The 17341-nt window shown below is 44.2% G+C and overlaps 1 protein-coding gene across 16 annotated transcripts in view; it reads left to right on the plus strand.

Annotated features, from left to right (window-relative positions):
* sytl2a (synaptotagmin-like 2a) overlaps positions 1 to 17341 on the plus strand; it is a 218047-nt gene that overhangs the window by 162657 nt on the left and 38049 nt on the right. For 15 of the 16 annotated variants that reach the window (XM_072476502.1, XM_072476500.1, XM_072476504.1 and 12 more), the window contains 3 exons: positions 6269 to 6322; positions 8719 to 8807; positions 12292 to 12405. In XM_072476502.1, the coding sequence (XP_072332603.1) occupies positions 6269 to 6322; positions 8719 to 8807; positions 12292 to 12405 (257 nt within the window). The remainder of the gene's footprint in view (positions 1 to 6268; positions 6323 to 8718; positions 8808 to 12291; positions 12406 to 17341) is intronic. The other variant, XM_072476506.1, reaches the window with a different exon arrangement.

Here is a 17341-nt window from a genome sequence, read left to right on the forward strand (position 1 = left end):
CCCAGGTTAAAGAGGTGTGAATTACATCAAGCCAGGACAGTTGGTAGGATTTCGCAGGCCAGGTGGTGGGGGATGAATGTAATGCGACATGAATCCCAGGTCCCGGTTGAGGCCGCACTCATGTGTGCAGAACTTGGCTATAAGCTTCTGCTCGGCGATTCTGCGTTGTTGCACGTCCTGAAGGCCGCCTTGGAGAACGCTTACCCGGAGATCAGAGGCTGAATGCCCTTGACTGGTGAAGTGTTCTCCGACTGGAAGGGAACATTCCTGCCTGGTGATTGTTGCGCGATGTCCGTTCATTCGTTGTCGCAGCGTCTGCATGGTCTCGCCAATGTACCATGCTTCGGGACATCTTTTCCTGCAGCGTATGAGGTAGACCACGTTGGCCGAGTCGCACGAGAACTTACCGCGCACCTGGTGGGTGGTGTTCTCACGTGTAATAGTGGTATCCATGTCAATGATCTGGCACGTCTTGCAGAGATTGCCATGGCAGGGTTGTGTGGTGTCGTGGTCACTGTTCTGAAGACTGGGTAGTTTGCTGCAAACAATGGTTCGTTTGAGGTTGCGCGGTTGTTTGAAGGCAAATAGTGGGGGTGTGGGGACGACCTTGGCAAGATGTTCATCGTCATCAATGACGTGTTGAAGGCTGTGAAGAAGATGACGTAGTTTCTCCGCTCCGGGGAAGTACTGGACGACGAAGGGTATTCTGTCGGTTGTGTCCCATGTTTGTCTTCTGAGGAGGTCGGTGCGGTTTTTCGCTGTGGTGCGTTGGAACTGTCGATCGATGAGTCGAGTGCCATATCCCATTCGTATGAGTGCATCTTTCAACGTCTGTAGATGTCTGTTACGCTCCTCCTCGTCTGAGCAGATCCTGTGTATACGGAGCGCTTGTCCATAGGGGATGGCTTCTTTAATGTGTTTCGGGTGGAAGCTGGAGAAGTTGAGCATCACGAGGTTATCCGTGGGTTTGTGGTAAAGCGAAGTGCTGAGCTGACCATCCTTGATGGAGACGAGTGTGTCCAAGAATGCAACTGATTTTGGAGAGTAGTCCATGGTGAGTCTGATGGTTGGATGGAACTTGTTAATGTCATCGTGTAGTCGTTTCAGTGATTCTTCGCCGTGGGTCCAAAGGAAAAAAATGGCATCGATGTATCTGGTGTATAACGTCGGTTGAAGGTCCTGTGCGGTGAGTAGGTCCTGTTCAAACTTGTGCATGAAGATGTTGGCGTATTGGGGTGCGAATTTGGTCCCCATGGCTGTTCCGTGCGTCTGGATGAAGAACTTGTTGTCGAAGGTGAAGACGTTGTGATCCAGAATGAAGCGGATGAGTTGCAGAATTGTCTGGAGATTGGCAGTTGTCGGTGTTGAGTACTGAGGCTGTTGCAGCAATGCCGTCGTCATGGGGGATGCTGGTGTAGAGTGCCGAGACGTCCATTGTGACGAGGAATGTTCCTGGTTCAACTGGTCCATGGGTGCTGAGTTTCTGTGGGAAGTCCGTCGTGTCGCGACAGAAGCTGGGCGTACCTTGTACAATGGGTTTCAAGATGCCCTCGATGTAGCCAGAGTGGTTCTCACACAGGGTCCCATTGCCTGAAACGATAGGGCGGCCTGGTGTGTTGGCCTTATGTATTTTTGGGAGGCAGTAGAGATCTCCAATGCGGCGAGTACGTAGGATGAGAGCACGTAGGGTGCTCTGAAGATCTGGATCCAAGGTCTTGATCAGTCTGTTAAGATCTTCCATGTCAATGGTATACACAGGATCTGCTCAGACGAGGAGGAGCGTAACAGACATCTACAGACGTTGAAAGATGCACTCATACGAATGGGATATGGCACTCGACTCATCGATCAACAGTTCCAACGTGCCACAGCGAAAAACCGCACCGACCTCCTCGGAAGACAAACATGGGACACAACCGACAGAATACCCTTCGTCGTCCAGTACTTCCCCGGAGCGGAGAAACTACGTCATCTTCTTCACAGCCTTCAACACGTCATTGATGACTATGTACATCTTGCCAAGGTCATCCCCACACCCCCACTACTTGCCTTCAAACAACCGCACAACCTCAAACAAACCATTGTTTGCAGCAAACTACCCAGCCTTCAGAACAGTGACCATGACACCACACAACCCTGCCATGGCAATCTCTGCAAGACGTGCCAGATCATTGACATGGATACCACTATTACACGTGAGAACACCACCCACCAGGTACGCGGTAAGTTCTCGTGCGACTCGGCCAACGTTGTCTACCTCATACGCTGCAGGAAAGGATGTCCCGAAGCATGGTACATTGGCGAGACCATGCAGACGCTGCGACAACGAATGAACGGACATCGCGCAACAATCACCAGGCAGGAATGTTCACTTCCAGTCGGAGAACACTTCAGCAGTCAAGGGCATTCAGCCTCTGATCTCCGGGTAAGGGTTCTCCAAGCCGGCCTTCAGGACGTGCGACAACGCAGAATCGCCGAGCAGAAACTTATAGCCAAGTTCCGCACACATGAGTGCGGCCTCAACCGGGACCTGGGATTCATGTCGCATTACATTCATCCCCCACCACCTGGCCTGCGAAATCCTACCAACTGTCCTGGCTTGATGTAATTCACACCTCTTTAACCTGGGGTTACCCCATCTCTGGATCTGTAAAGATTTAATCACCTGCTAATGGTCGCATTCCAAACATTGTTTGGCATCTTTGAATTTGTCTATACATGTGTTTCTGGAACATACCTCTTCATTCACCTGAGGAAGGAACAGCGCTCCGAAAGCTAGCGACATCGAAACAAACCTGTTGGACTTTAACCTGGTGTTGTAAGACTTCGTACTGTGCTCACCCCAGTCCAACGCCGGCATCTCCACATCATGGCTACAATGAAGGGCACAGCGCTGATGACTGTTCAAGCCCAACTGAAGACAAGCCAAAGGGATCGCCTCCTCCAAGCCCGAAGGAAAAAGGTTTATGCGCTGACCTTCAGGATCATTATAGCCGAACAGAGATTAATAATGCTGCACGGTCACAGAAGGATGCTGAGGATTTGCTAAAGAAATTACTTGTATGTTTAACTTGCAAGGAGCAGACTGAGAATTGCCAGTGTTTTAGTACGGATAAAAAAAATGGACAAGACATTGATCCTCAGTTAATGGAAATAACACAACCTGAATCATACCTACAGCAGGGACAAATGTCTCCCTTCAACACAACACTGCAAAGTCCCAACTTCGGAGACCAGCAGTTAGTCAGTAATGACTCTTCAAATCTTGAGGGGAACATTAACTGCATTGAATCTATACACACTCCACTGATAAATGAGCAGAACATTGGAGCAAGAATCCTGAGGACACCGACATTGAGTAGCCAGATAAAGAACTTAAAACCCGCAGCAGTTTCAAGTGAACCAAGTGTGCTTTCCACTAATGGTGAAGATGCAGATAAGGTCGACCCGATTATCCATTGTACCACACTAACCCCAGAGATTAAGCAGTTATGTCTGGGGAGTATAATGTGGGCAATTGAGAACAGTAAAAGAGAGACTGTGACTATGCCAGTCCGAGCAAAATCAGACCCAGAGACTATGAAGGCATGTACATTAGACAAAGATACATATGGGGTAACTGAGAAGAAAATTGAAACGGAATGTTCTTTGGAAAATAGTACAATGTCGAAAGAAACATTGGATCCTACATTCAAGGCCATACATATGGGAAAATTTGAGGGTAATAAACAAGGTTCTGCAATGTCTGGGGGAAGATTTAAAATTCCAAAGCAGAAAAGCCCAAATGAAGGACAACAGCAAGGCAATGACAGTCCACCGACATGGTGTGCACCACCAGATGAAAACTCTGACAATTTACCCAACCCTAGTGAACAGCAAGCTGCTAATGAGGATCTATCCACGGGATGTGAGACGAGTGACGACAGCATCCCACTCCCCATGCAAAAGGTGCAAGGTGACAGACCTCACCTAGTGCGTACAGAGGCACTCGACGATCACGGTGGGACCACTGACGGCTGCGGTGGCACCGCACCGCTTCTACACTTGATGGCTCGAGCCTCTCCACTGGTCGGTGCATTCCTGCATGTTCCGACTCCAGAAGTGCAGCTTCAGGGAATCTCGGCTGCCTTCAGTGAACCTGTTGGGACTCCAGATGGGGAGCAGCCAAGCGCCGACTCTGATTCGCGTACGCCAGACTTTGCTCCGGACGGGCAGTGTTGCGGCCTCGGTGATGGCACGCTCAGGGTGACGGCGGATGCCACGGCTACAGGGAATGGATCGCGTGGCAGTCACACTGGGTCGGCAGTGGCGACCAGCACCGGCGGTCCAAGACGGATACACCAATTCGCGCCATTGCCAGACGTTGATGCGAGCAGCAATTCTCTCTCCAAGGCAACATGCTTCGACGTTTCTCTGCGGAGTCGCCCTTCCAGCACAGCATGTGGCCGGAACCAGCGTGCACGGTCACGGCCGACTTCAACATCTGGCACATTCATCGCCTTGCATGATATTAGTGATGGTGTCTCTTCAATGGCAATGACCCATCGGCTACAAGATGCCGTCCAGCGGAACAACCACAAACATCAAAAGAAAACAGACTCCACCTCGTTCCTGGTATGCAGGGCGGATGGATTGGTGCGTAGGTGCAATCGGCAAGCCTTGCGCCGCTTTCCACGCTCGCAACTGAACCGTGCACACACGCCGGATCCTCCACTGGTTCCCAAGGATGACGTCGTGGAGCTGCCACGGATCATGCCCCTTCCATCGCCACCCGTGGCCAGGCTTGCACATCAGCCGGTGGTTCTTGACCCACCCTTGAGGCGATTAACCCGAAGTCGTCACACACCTATTAGACTGGACTTATAACACTCTTCATACGTTTAAACGTTAAACACTGCTGTAATATAACCTGTTGTTGTTTCATCGTTCCAGATATCGTTTGACCAGACCACTAGTCAAAGTTTTTTTTGCATTCATGTTTTGTTACGGTACAACCTCATTAGCATGACGCACCCGACATCGCCCCATGTATATAGTTATGTCGTATGCACAGGCGGTAAATAACACACACATACTCTTGGATGCACACACGACACGATTATATTTATAACCAAGTAGGCACAGATCTTTGTAAAAAGAGGGGATGTCATGATATTCAAACACACACATCATGATAGACACACCAACAGACAAATCAGAACACACAACACCACAACCAATCACAGACAAGGACAGGGACAGTATAAAAGGACAAACACGACACCTGGTGGCCAGTATTAGCTGGAGACTAGGACAAGGACAGACCTGTAACACGACACACTCAGGGAGACACAACGTGCAGAGTATCCAGACCAAATTGTATATAGAAGTTGAAATAAAATAGAGTTGTACCAAATACAACTGTGTTGGTTCATCTGTGCATCAGAGCACCCAACACCACAATAAGTACATTAATCCAACCTTTCTCTAACCTATTTAGCTTGTCACACAAAGCTGAAAATTTAATGCAGATCGTTAAATAGGTTTCATTTAATTGTATATGTTTAATCAAGTGTATATATTTCTCTTTGGATTGAGGCAAGTTTTCCTGTTTCTATTTTCCCTTGTTTAAAATAGCAAATTTTAGAAACATTTTAGTTGGGAAGTGGGAGCAATTTAACTTCCAAAATATGCATGTTTGATTTAATTTGTAATCATGAATTTTAATTGTTTATAACAAAGGAGGGAAAAAAAGTATTTTTAATGTGAGATTCTGTGATCCTGAGTGATAATTGTGCTAGAAAGGAAAGATAGAATCGTAACTAAATATAGCAACACTCCAAACTACTGTTCCATTGAAAGAATAAGGTCACTGGAACATCTTAACACTTTTTTTGCTTTTTTCACTTTAACATCACAAAGTGGTGGAGATTGGAGGTGAGGCAGTGAGCAGAGCCGAGGTACTGCCTGTCACAGTACCAGTTACTGAAAACCTGTTCAATAACCTCAATGCAAATTCTATTTTAAAATAAGATTTGTGTGGGTGGTGCCACCTAGAATTGTAAACTAGAAGTACATTTCAGTAAAAGGGGTTCTTCTCCTGCATAAACTTACTAATGTAAATGTCTCCTGCATCGACTGATGAAATAGGATAATTTTTATGAGGACCGAGAACTGTAATTCATTCTGTTGCTTTAAGTTTTAATGATTTTCTTAACTTGCCTACTTGGTTGCATTGTTACAAATATCAGTGACTTAAATACAGTATCCTTTTATTTTTGTCATACAGGGTCAAATACCTTGGATTCTGCAAACAAAGAAATGATCCTCAGCGCTGACAATGGTAAATATATTTGGTGGAGTCTGAACCATATTTCTTCTCGGTGTCAGATTCAGACTGAAAACTAGTGTGTAGCTTTCCACTTGCACAGATCAGTTTTCTCTCAGGTGTTGAGCTTCTTTAAAGGAAAACGATGAATGGGTGTGGTTTATGCTGTCACTCTGGCAGGGCGAGGCCTGAGAGAGCTGATATCTGGCTCCACAGAGATCGGGGAATCATTGGAATTATCTTTAAAGGGCGCCACAATCAGAACTAAGTGTTAACTGTTATGTATCTGGGAATACGTTCTTGCTGGATCTGCACCAAGTGATGTGTAGTGATGCCAGCAGAATGTTTGCGCAGGCTTTGAGCAGATCAACATCCTGATTGTATTGAGTGACATCCTTAAGCAAACTCTCATTATTTTTTGCACAAATCCAGAGTATGGGTACCTCCATACCTTCTACCTCTCATACATACTAATATATTCACTAAGTTATCCATAAGGAACATCAGTGTATTTTCAGACTTCGAAGACTTTAATACTTAAATCTAAGTATTTAAAATTAGAATAAGTGCTTGAAGTGGTGTCAAGTGTTATGGGCAGGAATTTAAATGTATTTTAAACACCACCGATTTCTCCCCTCACCACTTGTGGTAGTCTGTGTTAGAAGGATTACGGTACCTGGTAATGCCGGAATACCATTGGTGGAGAATGTACTTGTTCCCATTGGTTAAGCCTGCATGTTAACTCCGCCCTTCAAGGTGGGGTATAAGAGCCCGTGCCGCCCCAGCAGCTTTCTTCTGTACCTACGCTGCTGAGGGAAACATCTAGCGTATTAAAGCCTTCAATTGTCTCCAATCTCACTTCTGGAGTTATTGATCGTGCATCAACCACCCATCCGTAAACAAAAGTGTTATAAATGATAATGTATTCTCCCTCCATTTTGATGTGGTCCAACTTTGGTTAGAAAAACCCACAGCAAACTTGAGATGGGATTAATTTATTTGCACAGATTCAAATTCAGGAAGTAGAAGGGTTTGTTGCTACATAACCCCTGGTAAATTTGTATAATAAACTAGGGATAGAAAAAAAAGGTACAGGGCAAACACCACAGAATAAATAATTATTGTTTCACATGAGACCAGAATGAAAAGTCCAGTGGTGTATTTTTTCCACACGCGTTGACAAGCTGCACACTGATGCTGGATAATTCACTTTCTTGATGAGATGATGTTCACGCAGAGATGGGCACGTAGAGATGAATTAGTCTTGTAGGCCCTGATTCAGAAGTTCCAGTAGATACAGTGTCGACAGGGGTCAGACATTCGCCTGGACCAAGCTCTTGTTCTGAGTTGCTGTATGGTTGATCGAGATGCTTGTCTTAGTTTTGCAGTCCACAAGGCAGGCAAACTGGTTTTAGCAGTAGACAAAGGATGTGTGTTCCTTTGTCTGGGTTCACGAGATGGATTGAGCATTGATAATTTCAAAAGAGGTGTTTCAGGGAAACCTATCAGACTTGTTATTTCATAGAAAGTTTTCATAGAATTTACAGTGCAGAAGGAGGCCATTCGGCCCATCGAGTCTGCACTGGCTCTTGGAAAGAGCACCCTACCCAATGTCCACACCTCCACCCTATCCCCATAACCCAGTAACCCCACCCAACACTAAGGGCAATTTTTGGACACTAAGGGCAATTTATCATGGCCAATCCACCTAACCTGCACATCTTTGGACTGTGGGAGGAAACCGGAGCACCCGGAGGAAACCCACGCACACACGGGGAGGATGTGCAGACTCCGCACAGACAGTGACCCAAGCCGGAATCGAACCTGGGACCTTGGAGCTGTGAAGCAATTGTGCTATTCACAATGCTACCGTGCTGCCCGTGGCCAGGCCTTAGTTGTAGAAATGTAAATGGTATTTAGACAGTTCTCATGGATTTGATCTCTCTAGTCACGGGTTATTCGCATCACTTCGGAGGTAACTAGATGGCAACTATGCCAAATGCCAGGAGGTTTATTTTGTTTTGAGTGAAAGCCAGCAATGACTTTAATCATTTAGAAGCCTTTGTCCAGTTTTTCAAATTTATTAATCTATATATAATATATATATATATAAATTAGCCACCTTGATTATATTTTTAGAAAAATTATATACAAATGAGACCTTAGCTCTGAGACAAAAAGGAGTTTGGATTTGCAGAAGCAGAGGTTACATGGAGATCAACAGGGATGGAATAGATTACAGGAGTAACGACTGCTGCCTCTAAGCAATCGGAAACTCCTTCACTGTAGTTTAATCAATTATATTAGTATGCTGTAGAATCTATTGTTTGTGAAATTATTTTGTATGTTGTTGCATTAAATTAATTTTCTTCAGTATTTTTGACCAAAAAGCTATGTTTATATTTGTTTAGTTTACACTATTCCAATATCACCAGAAAACACATCTTTACAGTCAAAAAGAATGAAACGATTGAGTAAGTCGGTACCTGCGTTTCCCGAGGTAAGGAAAACATGGTTAAGAACGTCAGTATTTTTATTGAGTCATTTGACTTCCATGAATCTGAATTTCATAAACATTTCATCTGACATTCTGCCACAACTGTTGATGTAGTCATGTACAGTAAAGTTCTTATGAATTGTGATGTGGGTCCAATGACGTGTACACACGGTGCTTCAGTATTGCACCCCAGCCCCATCACAACAGGTGGGAAGGATTAAAGTGTTGCTTTACAGCTCCAGGGTCCCAGGTTCGATTCTTAGCTTGGGTCACTGTCTGTGTGGTGTCTGCATGTTCTCCGGGGGTCTGCATGTTCTCCCTGTGTCTGCTCGAGTCTCCTCCAGGTGCTCCGGTTTCTTCCCACAAGTCCCGAAAGACGTGCTGTTAGGTAATTTAGACATTCTGAATTCACTCTGTGTACCCGAACAGGCGTCGGAATGTGGCGACTAGGGGCTTTTCACTGTAACTTCATTGCAATGTTAATGTAAGCCTACTTTTGACAATGACGATTATTAAAGACTATGAGAAATTCTCCCAACCAGGGCTGGGGGTGTGGAGTGTTTCCTATTGCAGAGACCGGTGGGAAACCATGCCATATCTTCCGATCCCGATCTCATTGATTATGCAACTGGGTGTTTTGTGCCATATTGCCCACTGGCACAGCAGGCATGATGGCGCATAGTTCATCGTTGTCTCCATATTGAAAAGATGCCCAACATCACTGACCCACTCGTGAAGAAAGAAGAGCGACCTTCTGAAAATGAGGATGGATCTCAGGGGACAATATGATGGACCTCAATGACACTGACTCTGGAAGCTCCACCTGTAGATGCTTCCCCCACCCACTGTTGTGGGTCTCGGGGTCCAGAATTGCTGGTGGCCTCTGTTCCAAACTCCGGAGATAGTCCCAGATATCATTCAGTCTTCACATCTGCATGCCACTTTATTTCAGATGCGTTTTGGAAAGGCATGTTTTCCTACTGGCATCACTGAGAATCAGGCATGGGTGGAAGATTCTGGTCAGATCTTTATCTGTATCCCATTAGTGGGATGCAAATCCATTTCATTTCAGCCTCTCCTGGGAGAGGTACGTAGGGGGTGAGAGGGGGGGAGGGTGTGAGGGAAAGTGATGCGGCCCCATCAGGAGTGGGGCGCTGTATGACACCTGTGACACATTAAACACACTTGGGCACAACCAGTATGATGCCTCTGGCACTTTCTTCCGTAATGTGGGCCAACCTCCGAACCATTGGCCCATCTCTCCAGGCAGCTCCCCTTCCCGTAGCACTCACCCACCCTCTGGCCGTGGACATGTCCCTGGAACTGTGTCCTATCCCCTGGGTGTTCGGATGTTGGCTGCTGCGTGTGTGGTGTTGCCTCCCCCAGTGTTCAGGTACACTGTCCATCCATATTGAAAAGGTGCCCAACATCACTGATCCACTAGTGAAGAAAGAAGAGCAACCTTCTGAAAATGAGGATGGATCTCTGGGTACAATGTAGATAGAAATGGCTGCCTCAAGACTTGCATAAGAAACAATTACAACAGGAATTTACTTCAAGTCCTCCAACTGGAGATGAAGATGGAATTAGGTTGCTGTTGATTGTTACAGCCTGCATCAGTTCACACTTGGAAACAAATAACTTCTCAACTCCATACGTTTCATGACCTGTGTCCAACTTGTTTTTGTTTAATTCATTTTTAGATGTTTTAAAACTTTCAAGTTTGGAAACTGGCATTGATTTTCAATTAAATCTCCCTTGCAATCGGAGACTGAATTGGATATCATTCCAAAAGCAGGATCACAAGGCAATGACTCCCACATGCTACATGGCCCGTCCACCCACGGGAATACACGAGTTGTGTGAAATGCTCACTTAAACACGATTGCCAATTCCCTATTCGCAATAGCCTAATTAGGGAATAGCCAACAGCTGCATGGCCAGAGGCCTCAGCAGTCTGTGGGGGTTTTGGGTGGTTGGTGGGGCAGACGGGCAGGGGCTAGGGTTGTCCCCAGAATGGATGCACACGATCCAGGGGTTGGCATGGTGGTGCCTCATGCAGTTGTCCTCCCAGCGCCTCTCCCGCCTGTCTCCCCCATGACGGCCCAGCCCACAGGAGGCTGGTCCCCCATCCCCCGCCGAGCAGGGAGCGGCAAGCCCAGCACCGGGTTCATTGCCTGTGAGCAAAGATGGCTACTCACCTCCTCTGCTCCATGCAGAAGCCCTTCCGCCAGGTTCACGTTTTTCAAAATGAGTACTAATCGGCACCAGCGTGACCACTTGTTGGGGAGACCGTTGGAAATGGGGTAGCTCCTGTTTATTGTTAATTGTATGGAAATAGGACTTAAGTGGTGATAATTGGTTTCTCGCCACACTACGGCGAGATCCTGATTTCGCCGACGGGAGCATGCTGGTTGCATTGCAAACTGTTTCAACTCCATCTCCCTTGCAAATGTAGACTGAATTGGATATCCTTCCAAAAGCAAGATGACGACAAAAAAAAAGGCAGTGATCTGCTGACATGTACATTGTACAAAATTAATAACTATTTCCTTCTTTTGAAGCAAATTGGTGCACCCCCTCTCCATCCCAAAGTCGCAAGGGCGGTCTCTCCACCTGGTGACATTCCCTCCTACAATTAATAAAATGTTGATGAGGGTGGGAAGTGGCCCTTCATTGGCCATTTAATTGCTGAAGTTCCCATCACTGAGAATATTTTATGTTGGTGGGAAGATGTCGGGCTCCTATTCTGAGGCCTTCCACCACCATTTTGAGGCCTTTTGCCTTTCAGCCCTTTTCCAGAAGCTGGTAAAATCTAGCCTGGGATGTTTAGAGGTGCTGGAAGCTGCAGGGCTATGGGTTGTGTGCAGGAAGATGGGATTAAATAGGGCACCTTTGTGCCTTTGGGTAAGTATGAACAAGATAGGCCGAATGGCCCTCTTCTGTGCTGTATCACTTCTATGGTTCTAAGTGAAATACTAAACTTGTACAATTAAAATGAGAGCTATTGTTGTAAATTAATGACCTGAGGTTAATGAAAATTATGTATGTGCATGGGCAATGAATCATTGTTGTTTTATTTTAATCAATATTTGAATATAATGATATATTTGATTCTTGAAAATTCATGGGATGAAGCTGTGCTTAGTTCTGAGCACTCCAATGTCAAATAATGTCCTAAGGGAATGAAATGCAGGTAGTCAGAAGGGTTTTACAAATAGTGAGGATTTGGCTCTTTTTTAATAATAAACTTCCAATTAGCTTGAATAATACTAATTATTTATGTAATTAGTGTAATAATCATTTATAATTTTTAGTTTGTAATATATGATTTTTCCATACTGAGATTAAACAAAAACATAACTGGAACTTCAGCATTGTTGTTCAGTAATACAGAACAAAATCTGGTAGCATATTTGGCACATTACTGATTATGTTGCTATTAAAAAGCAGTTGACAACACATGATTTATTATGGCATTCTATAGAATGATGATGCAGACTCCATGTCGGAGAGCAGTTTCCAGATGGACAGGCATGGGACAGTTGCAAGTTCTCTAACAAACATTAGCAGCTCTTCTGGCATGGCATCAAGATCCTCTGTATGTAAAACATTTTTGTTACTCCATTGTAACGCTTTTACTAACCTCGTCTCAACAATGTTATTTGTATGTTCGTCCCAACCTCACCCTCCCTCCCCATTCCTATAAATTGATAGCACTGTTGGTTGTTGTCTGCATGAACTGCATTTCAAACTAAACATTGCGTGGAAGTTAATGTAGTCCGTTGGAGTGGGCATGATGGCAGTGGGGCTGGGACAATTGGTTGGGTGTACTGTATTGGATTCCTGGCATCGGGAAACCTGGCAATTAAGTTGGGGACAGGAAGAAATTGACATAGGAATCCCGCCTGCTGATGGCAGGATGCCAATTACGCATCCTGCCAACTTTTGTGGTGGTTCAGGGATTTAATGAGACTCTCACGGATCTCCCAAAAGCTGGCCAGCAAGCTCTGATTGGTTTGCCTGTGGCCTCGTGGGGAGAGATCAATCTAATTTAATTTTTGATGAAGAATTTAAGTTAATTTTTGATGAAATAACAAGAGAATATTGATCTTGCCTGTATGATTTTAAGAGTGAATTTCATGAAGCACAACATCGAAGGTTGGTTAACAAATTAAGGCTCATAGGGGGGTCCGTATCAGTGTGGATAAGAAATTGTCTTAAGGCCATGAGCTGTGGCAGATGATTGTTTTTCAGATTAGAGGAAGGTGCAATCTTAGATGTGGCAAACGGTGAGGATGATATCAATTGACAGCAAAGGTCATAGAAGAGAATGAGCAGACAAATGACAGATGCAATTTAATACAGAAAAATGTGATGGAACATAACATAGAACACACTGCAGAAGGAGAGCCATTCGGCCCATCAAATCTGCACCGTCCCACTTAAGGCCTCACTTCCATACTATCCCCATAACCCAATAACCCCATCTAACCTCTTTGGTCACTAAGGGCAATTTGTCATGGCCATTCCACCTAACCTGCACGTCTTTGGACTGTGGGAGGAAACCGGAGCACCCTGAGGAAATCCACGCAGGCACTGGGAGAACGTGCAGACTCCATACAGACAGTGACCCAGCGGGGAATCAAACCTGGGACCCTGGCGCTGTGAAGCCACAGTGCTATCCACTTGTGCTACCGTGCTGATGTGATGTATTTTGACAGAAGTAATAGAAAGAAGCAATATAAACCTAATAGCACTGTTCTGAAATGTGTGGTGGGATAGAGAAACCTGAGGAGTTCATGTGCATAGATATTTTGAAGGTGGCAGGATATATTGAGAGAATTAGCAAAGAATATTGGATCCTGTGTGTCATAAATAGGGGTATTGACTGTAAAAGCAAAGAATTCATGCCAAAGCTTTATATTGCACTGGTAAGGGTACAACTGAAGGATTGTGCCCAGTTCTCCATAGAATCTCTACAGTGCAGAAGCAAGCCATTCAGCTCATCAAATCATTGCACTCACCCTCCGAAAGAGCACTCTTACCTCGGTCTACTCCCCGCCCACTCCTGAAACCTAACCTGCACATCCCTGGACACTAAGGGACAATTTATCACGGACAATCCACCTAACCCACACGTCTGTGGACTGTGAGCAGAAACCAGAGCACCCAGAGGAAACCCACACAGACACTGGGAGAATATGCAAACTCCACACAGTCACCCAAGGCTATAATTGAACCCATGTCTCTGGCGCTGTGAAGCAGCAATACTAACCACTGTGCCACCATGCTGCCATTTGGCACATCGAATCTGCACCGACCCTCTGAAAGAGCACTCTACCGAGACCCTCTTTCCCCCACCTTATCCCCGTAACCCCACCTGGTCAGTGCATTTTAGGAAAGATGTGAAGGTACTTGAGAGGGTGCAGAGGAGATTTACTAGGGCTGGGATTTTAGCTACAAGGTTAAGTTGGAGAAGCTGAGGTTGTTCTGTGTGGAGAAAAGGCGATTGAGGTGAGATTTCTTATATGAATTTATGAAGATTTGATAGAGATGTATAGGATTATGACCAGTTTAGATAAGGCACACCAGATAAAATATTCGCATTAGCTGTGAGTACAAGGATTGGCAGACAGATTTCAAGTTTTGAGCAAGATATGCAGGGTGGATGCAAGGAAGAACCTCTTTCAGCACTGTCGGAGACAGCGATTTTGAGGTGGAAACCGAGACAATTAATGATTTCAAAACATTATCGGATGAGTATTTGAGGGAAGTAAACTTGCAGGGTAACGGGATAACGCAAGTGAATGGGAATGACGGGATTATTCTACAGAGCTGGTATTGATTTGATGGGTCAAATCCCCTCCTCCTGTGCCATATGACTCTGACTCATCCTTTCATTTATGGCTTTTTCTTCAGGTTTAATTTTGCCCGTGCCACTATCATCATTATTGTTTCATCATTGACTAGAGTGATCTTATTTTTAATGGAATATATTTCTCCTGAACTGTTTTGGTCCGTGTTTTAAATAGTTCCCACCACTTTTCTATGTCTTTGCTTGCCAGATTTCTTGTTTCCATTCCTTGTAATTTCCTTAGTATAATTTTCATTGCCTCAAAACTTAGTTTTCCTGTAGTACATTACTTTGATCTTTGTCTTGATTATGCCTTTCTCAATCATTTTCACCTTATTATGTTATGATCACAGTGCCAAGTTTTCCCTTCATGATTACTTCCCTTATCACGTACAGGAAACAGGCCTTCTTTCAGTATTCGGTCCGAGTACTGGTGTCAGTGTTCCCACATTGAGCCCCTGCTTTCCCCTCCGTCTTTTAGCCATGCATTCATTTTCCTGATCTGTCTATCCCTGTTAGCCCAATTATCATGACTTGAGTTGTTAATCTTGAGATTACAACCCATGCTGTTTTTTTAAATGATTCCTAGCTGCTGATATTCCCTCCGATGGACTGCCGTCCTTTTCTACCCTATGCCATTGACCCCAACGTGGATCATGACAACAGGATCTTCCCCATCCATTCCAAGTTCTTCTCTAGTTGCTCCGGAATACTCTGTACCCTTGTGCCATTGTTGCAGAAGGACATTGGCAGAAATCTGTTTGCTTGCTTCTTGGAATTTGGGGAGAGGTGGGTGAAGGGTGCTATGTGCTAGAAGAGATCTAGTTGCCAGAACAAAAATGTATTTATATTTAGTATATCAAATTTGTAATTCTAATTCTTTCATACCCGCAATAGTTTTATTCTAAGGATATGAAGATTTTCTCCCACCAGTCCTGAACCATTGATTGTGCATTAGAGATTGAGGCTTCCAGGCCCCACTCGATGCATCTTTCAACTGGCCAGTAGGAGGCATATGACACTGGATCATACATGTCTAGTCATCTGATTCTCTTTTATGCCTTCCCCTTAGCACTTACCAGCACTAATTTGGCAGCATGGAGGATTAAACTTGCAGTTTTGTATGCCGTTTGCACTTTGTGCTATAACAAATGGCACTGTCAAGAGGTCTTTCTGACTTTAAATATTTTTTAACCTACTCTGTACATTTTTGGGTTGTGGGGGTGACACCCATGCAGTTACAGGGCTTCTGACTGTTGCAACTATTTGCATGAACTTCTTGTGCATCTCATTTGCAGTTGTGTTTACTAACCTTGCAGGACAACGGCTGTCATGTTTTGAAAAAATCGCCAAAAGAAGGGGGAAAAATGAACAGATAGTGCATTAAAGTCACATACAGTGTTGTGAGATTTAATTTTAAGAATCAATGAATGGCAGTGGTAAAACATAATAACACGCTAAATAAATGCCTTCCGTAGCTTTGCTTCAGAGATGGGAGTTTCAAGAAGTTGCATTCCTTTTAAGTTAATATGGTCAAACCTAAAACTCCGCAATGCAGCCTATTGTTTAAAAAAAATCAATACACCAAACTGGAGGAATTTAAGCCCGATTCTTCCCCATTTAGATCAGTCAGCCCCTTTCCCTAATAGAATTTTTAAAAATAATTAGTTCATGGGATATGGACATTGCTACCTGATTGACTTTCAAATCTAGGAATTAAATTTAAATGTTCTGTAATTGGAATTTGGAGTGAAGGAGTGGAGTAAGGGAACTACAAATTGATTTTCTAAACAGGAACCAGCAGAATTGTTTTCCTGCTGCCCTGTTAAGAGCTTGAATTTGAAAGTAATTTTTAAAAACTCCGCAATGCAGCCTATTGTTTAAAAACAATCACTCTGCTCAGAGCAGCACAGTCTGTACTATTTGGAAAGTAATGCCAGACTCTGAAAGGGAGACATTTTAGCCTCTTGGCAATCAGTTTCAAATTCAAGCTCTTAACAGGGCAGCAGGAAAACAATTCTGCTGGTTCCTGTTTAGAAAATCAATTTGTAGTTCCCTTACTCCACTCCTTCTCTCAATTCCAATTACAGAACATTTAAATTTAATTCCTAGATTTGAAAGTCAATCAGGTAGCAATGTCCATATCCCATGAACTAATTATTTTTTTAAAATTCTATTAGGGAAAGGGGCTGACTGATCGAAATGGGGAAGAATCGGACTTAAATTCCTCCAGTTCTGTGTATTTATTTATTTTCCTGGCAGAATGGCATTTTCTTCTCTTGAATATAAAAAGCCTTTTTTTTTCTCAACTGTTCAAGATTGTAATTTGCCTTAAACTTATTTGACATGTATTTTACAACTTGCCAACCCTGTTGTGCTTTCCATGGTGGTACTGGTAGCAATGATTCAGAAGCCACACTTTGGAGCGTTTTTTCTGCTCTCCACATAATTATTGAATCTCTCTTAATTTCAAGATCGAGTAAAATAGATTATGTCTGGTGATCAGTCATTCAGCATTTTTTGAGCAACTCTAAAGGCAACTGAATCTGAAAGAAATATTTGAAGAAAAACCAAAGTTATAGCAAAATTGTAAATTGGCGCTGCTCCAGGAATAATGGGTGAATGATCTGAAAAAATGTACACTCTATTTTCAACAATCTAAATAACCAATTTTCTTGAT

Source organism: Scyliorhinus torazame, chromosome 15 (assembly GCF_047496885.1).
Source record: "Scyliorhinus torazame isolate Kashiwa2021f chromosome 15, sScyTor2.1, whole genome shotgun sequence".
NCBI classification, from domain to species: Eukaryota; Metazoa; Chordata; class Chondrichthyes; order Carcharhiniformes; family Scyliorhinidae; genus Scyliorhinus; species Scyliorhinus torazame.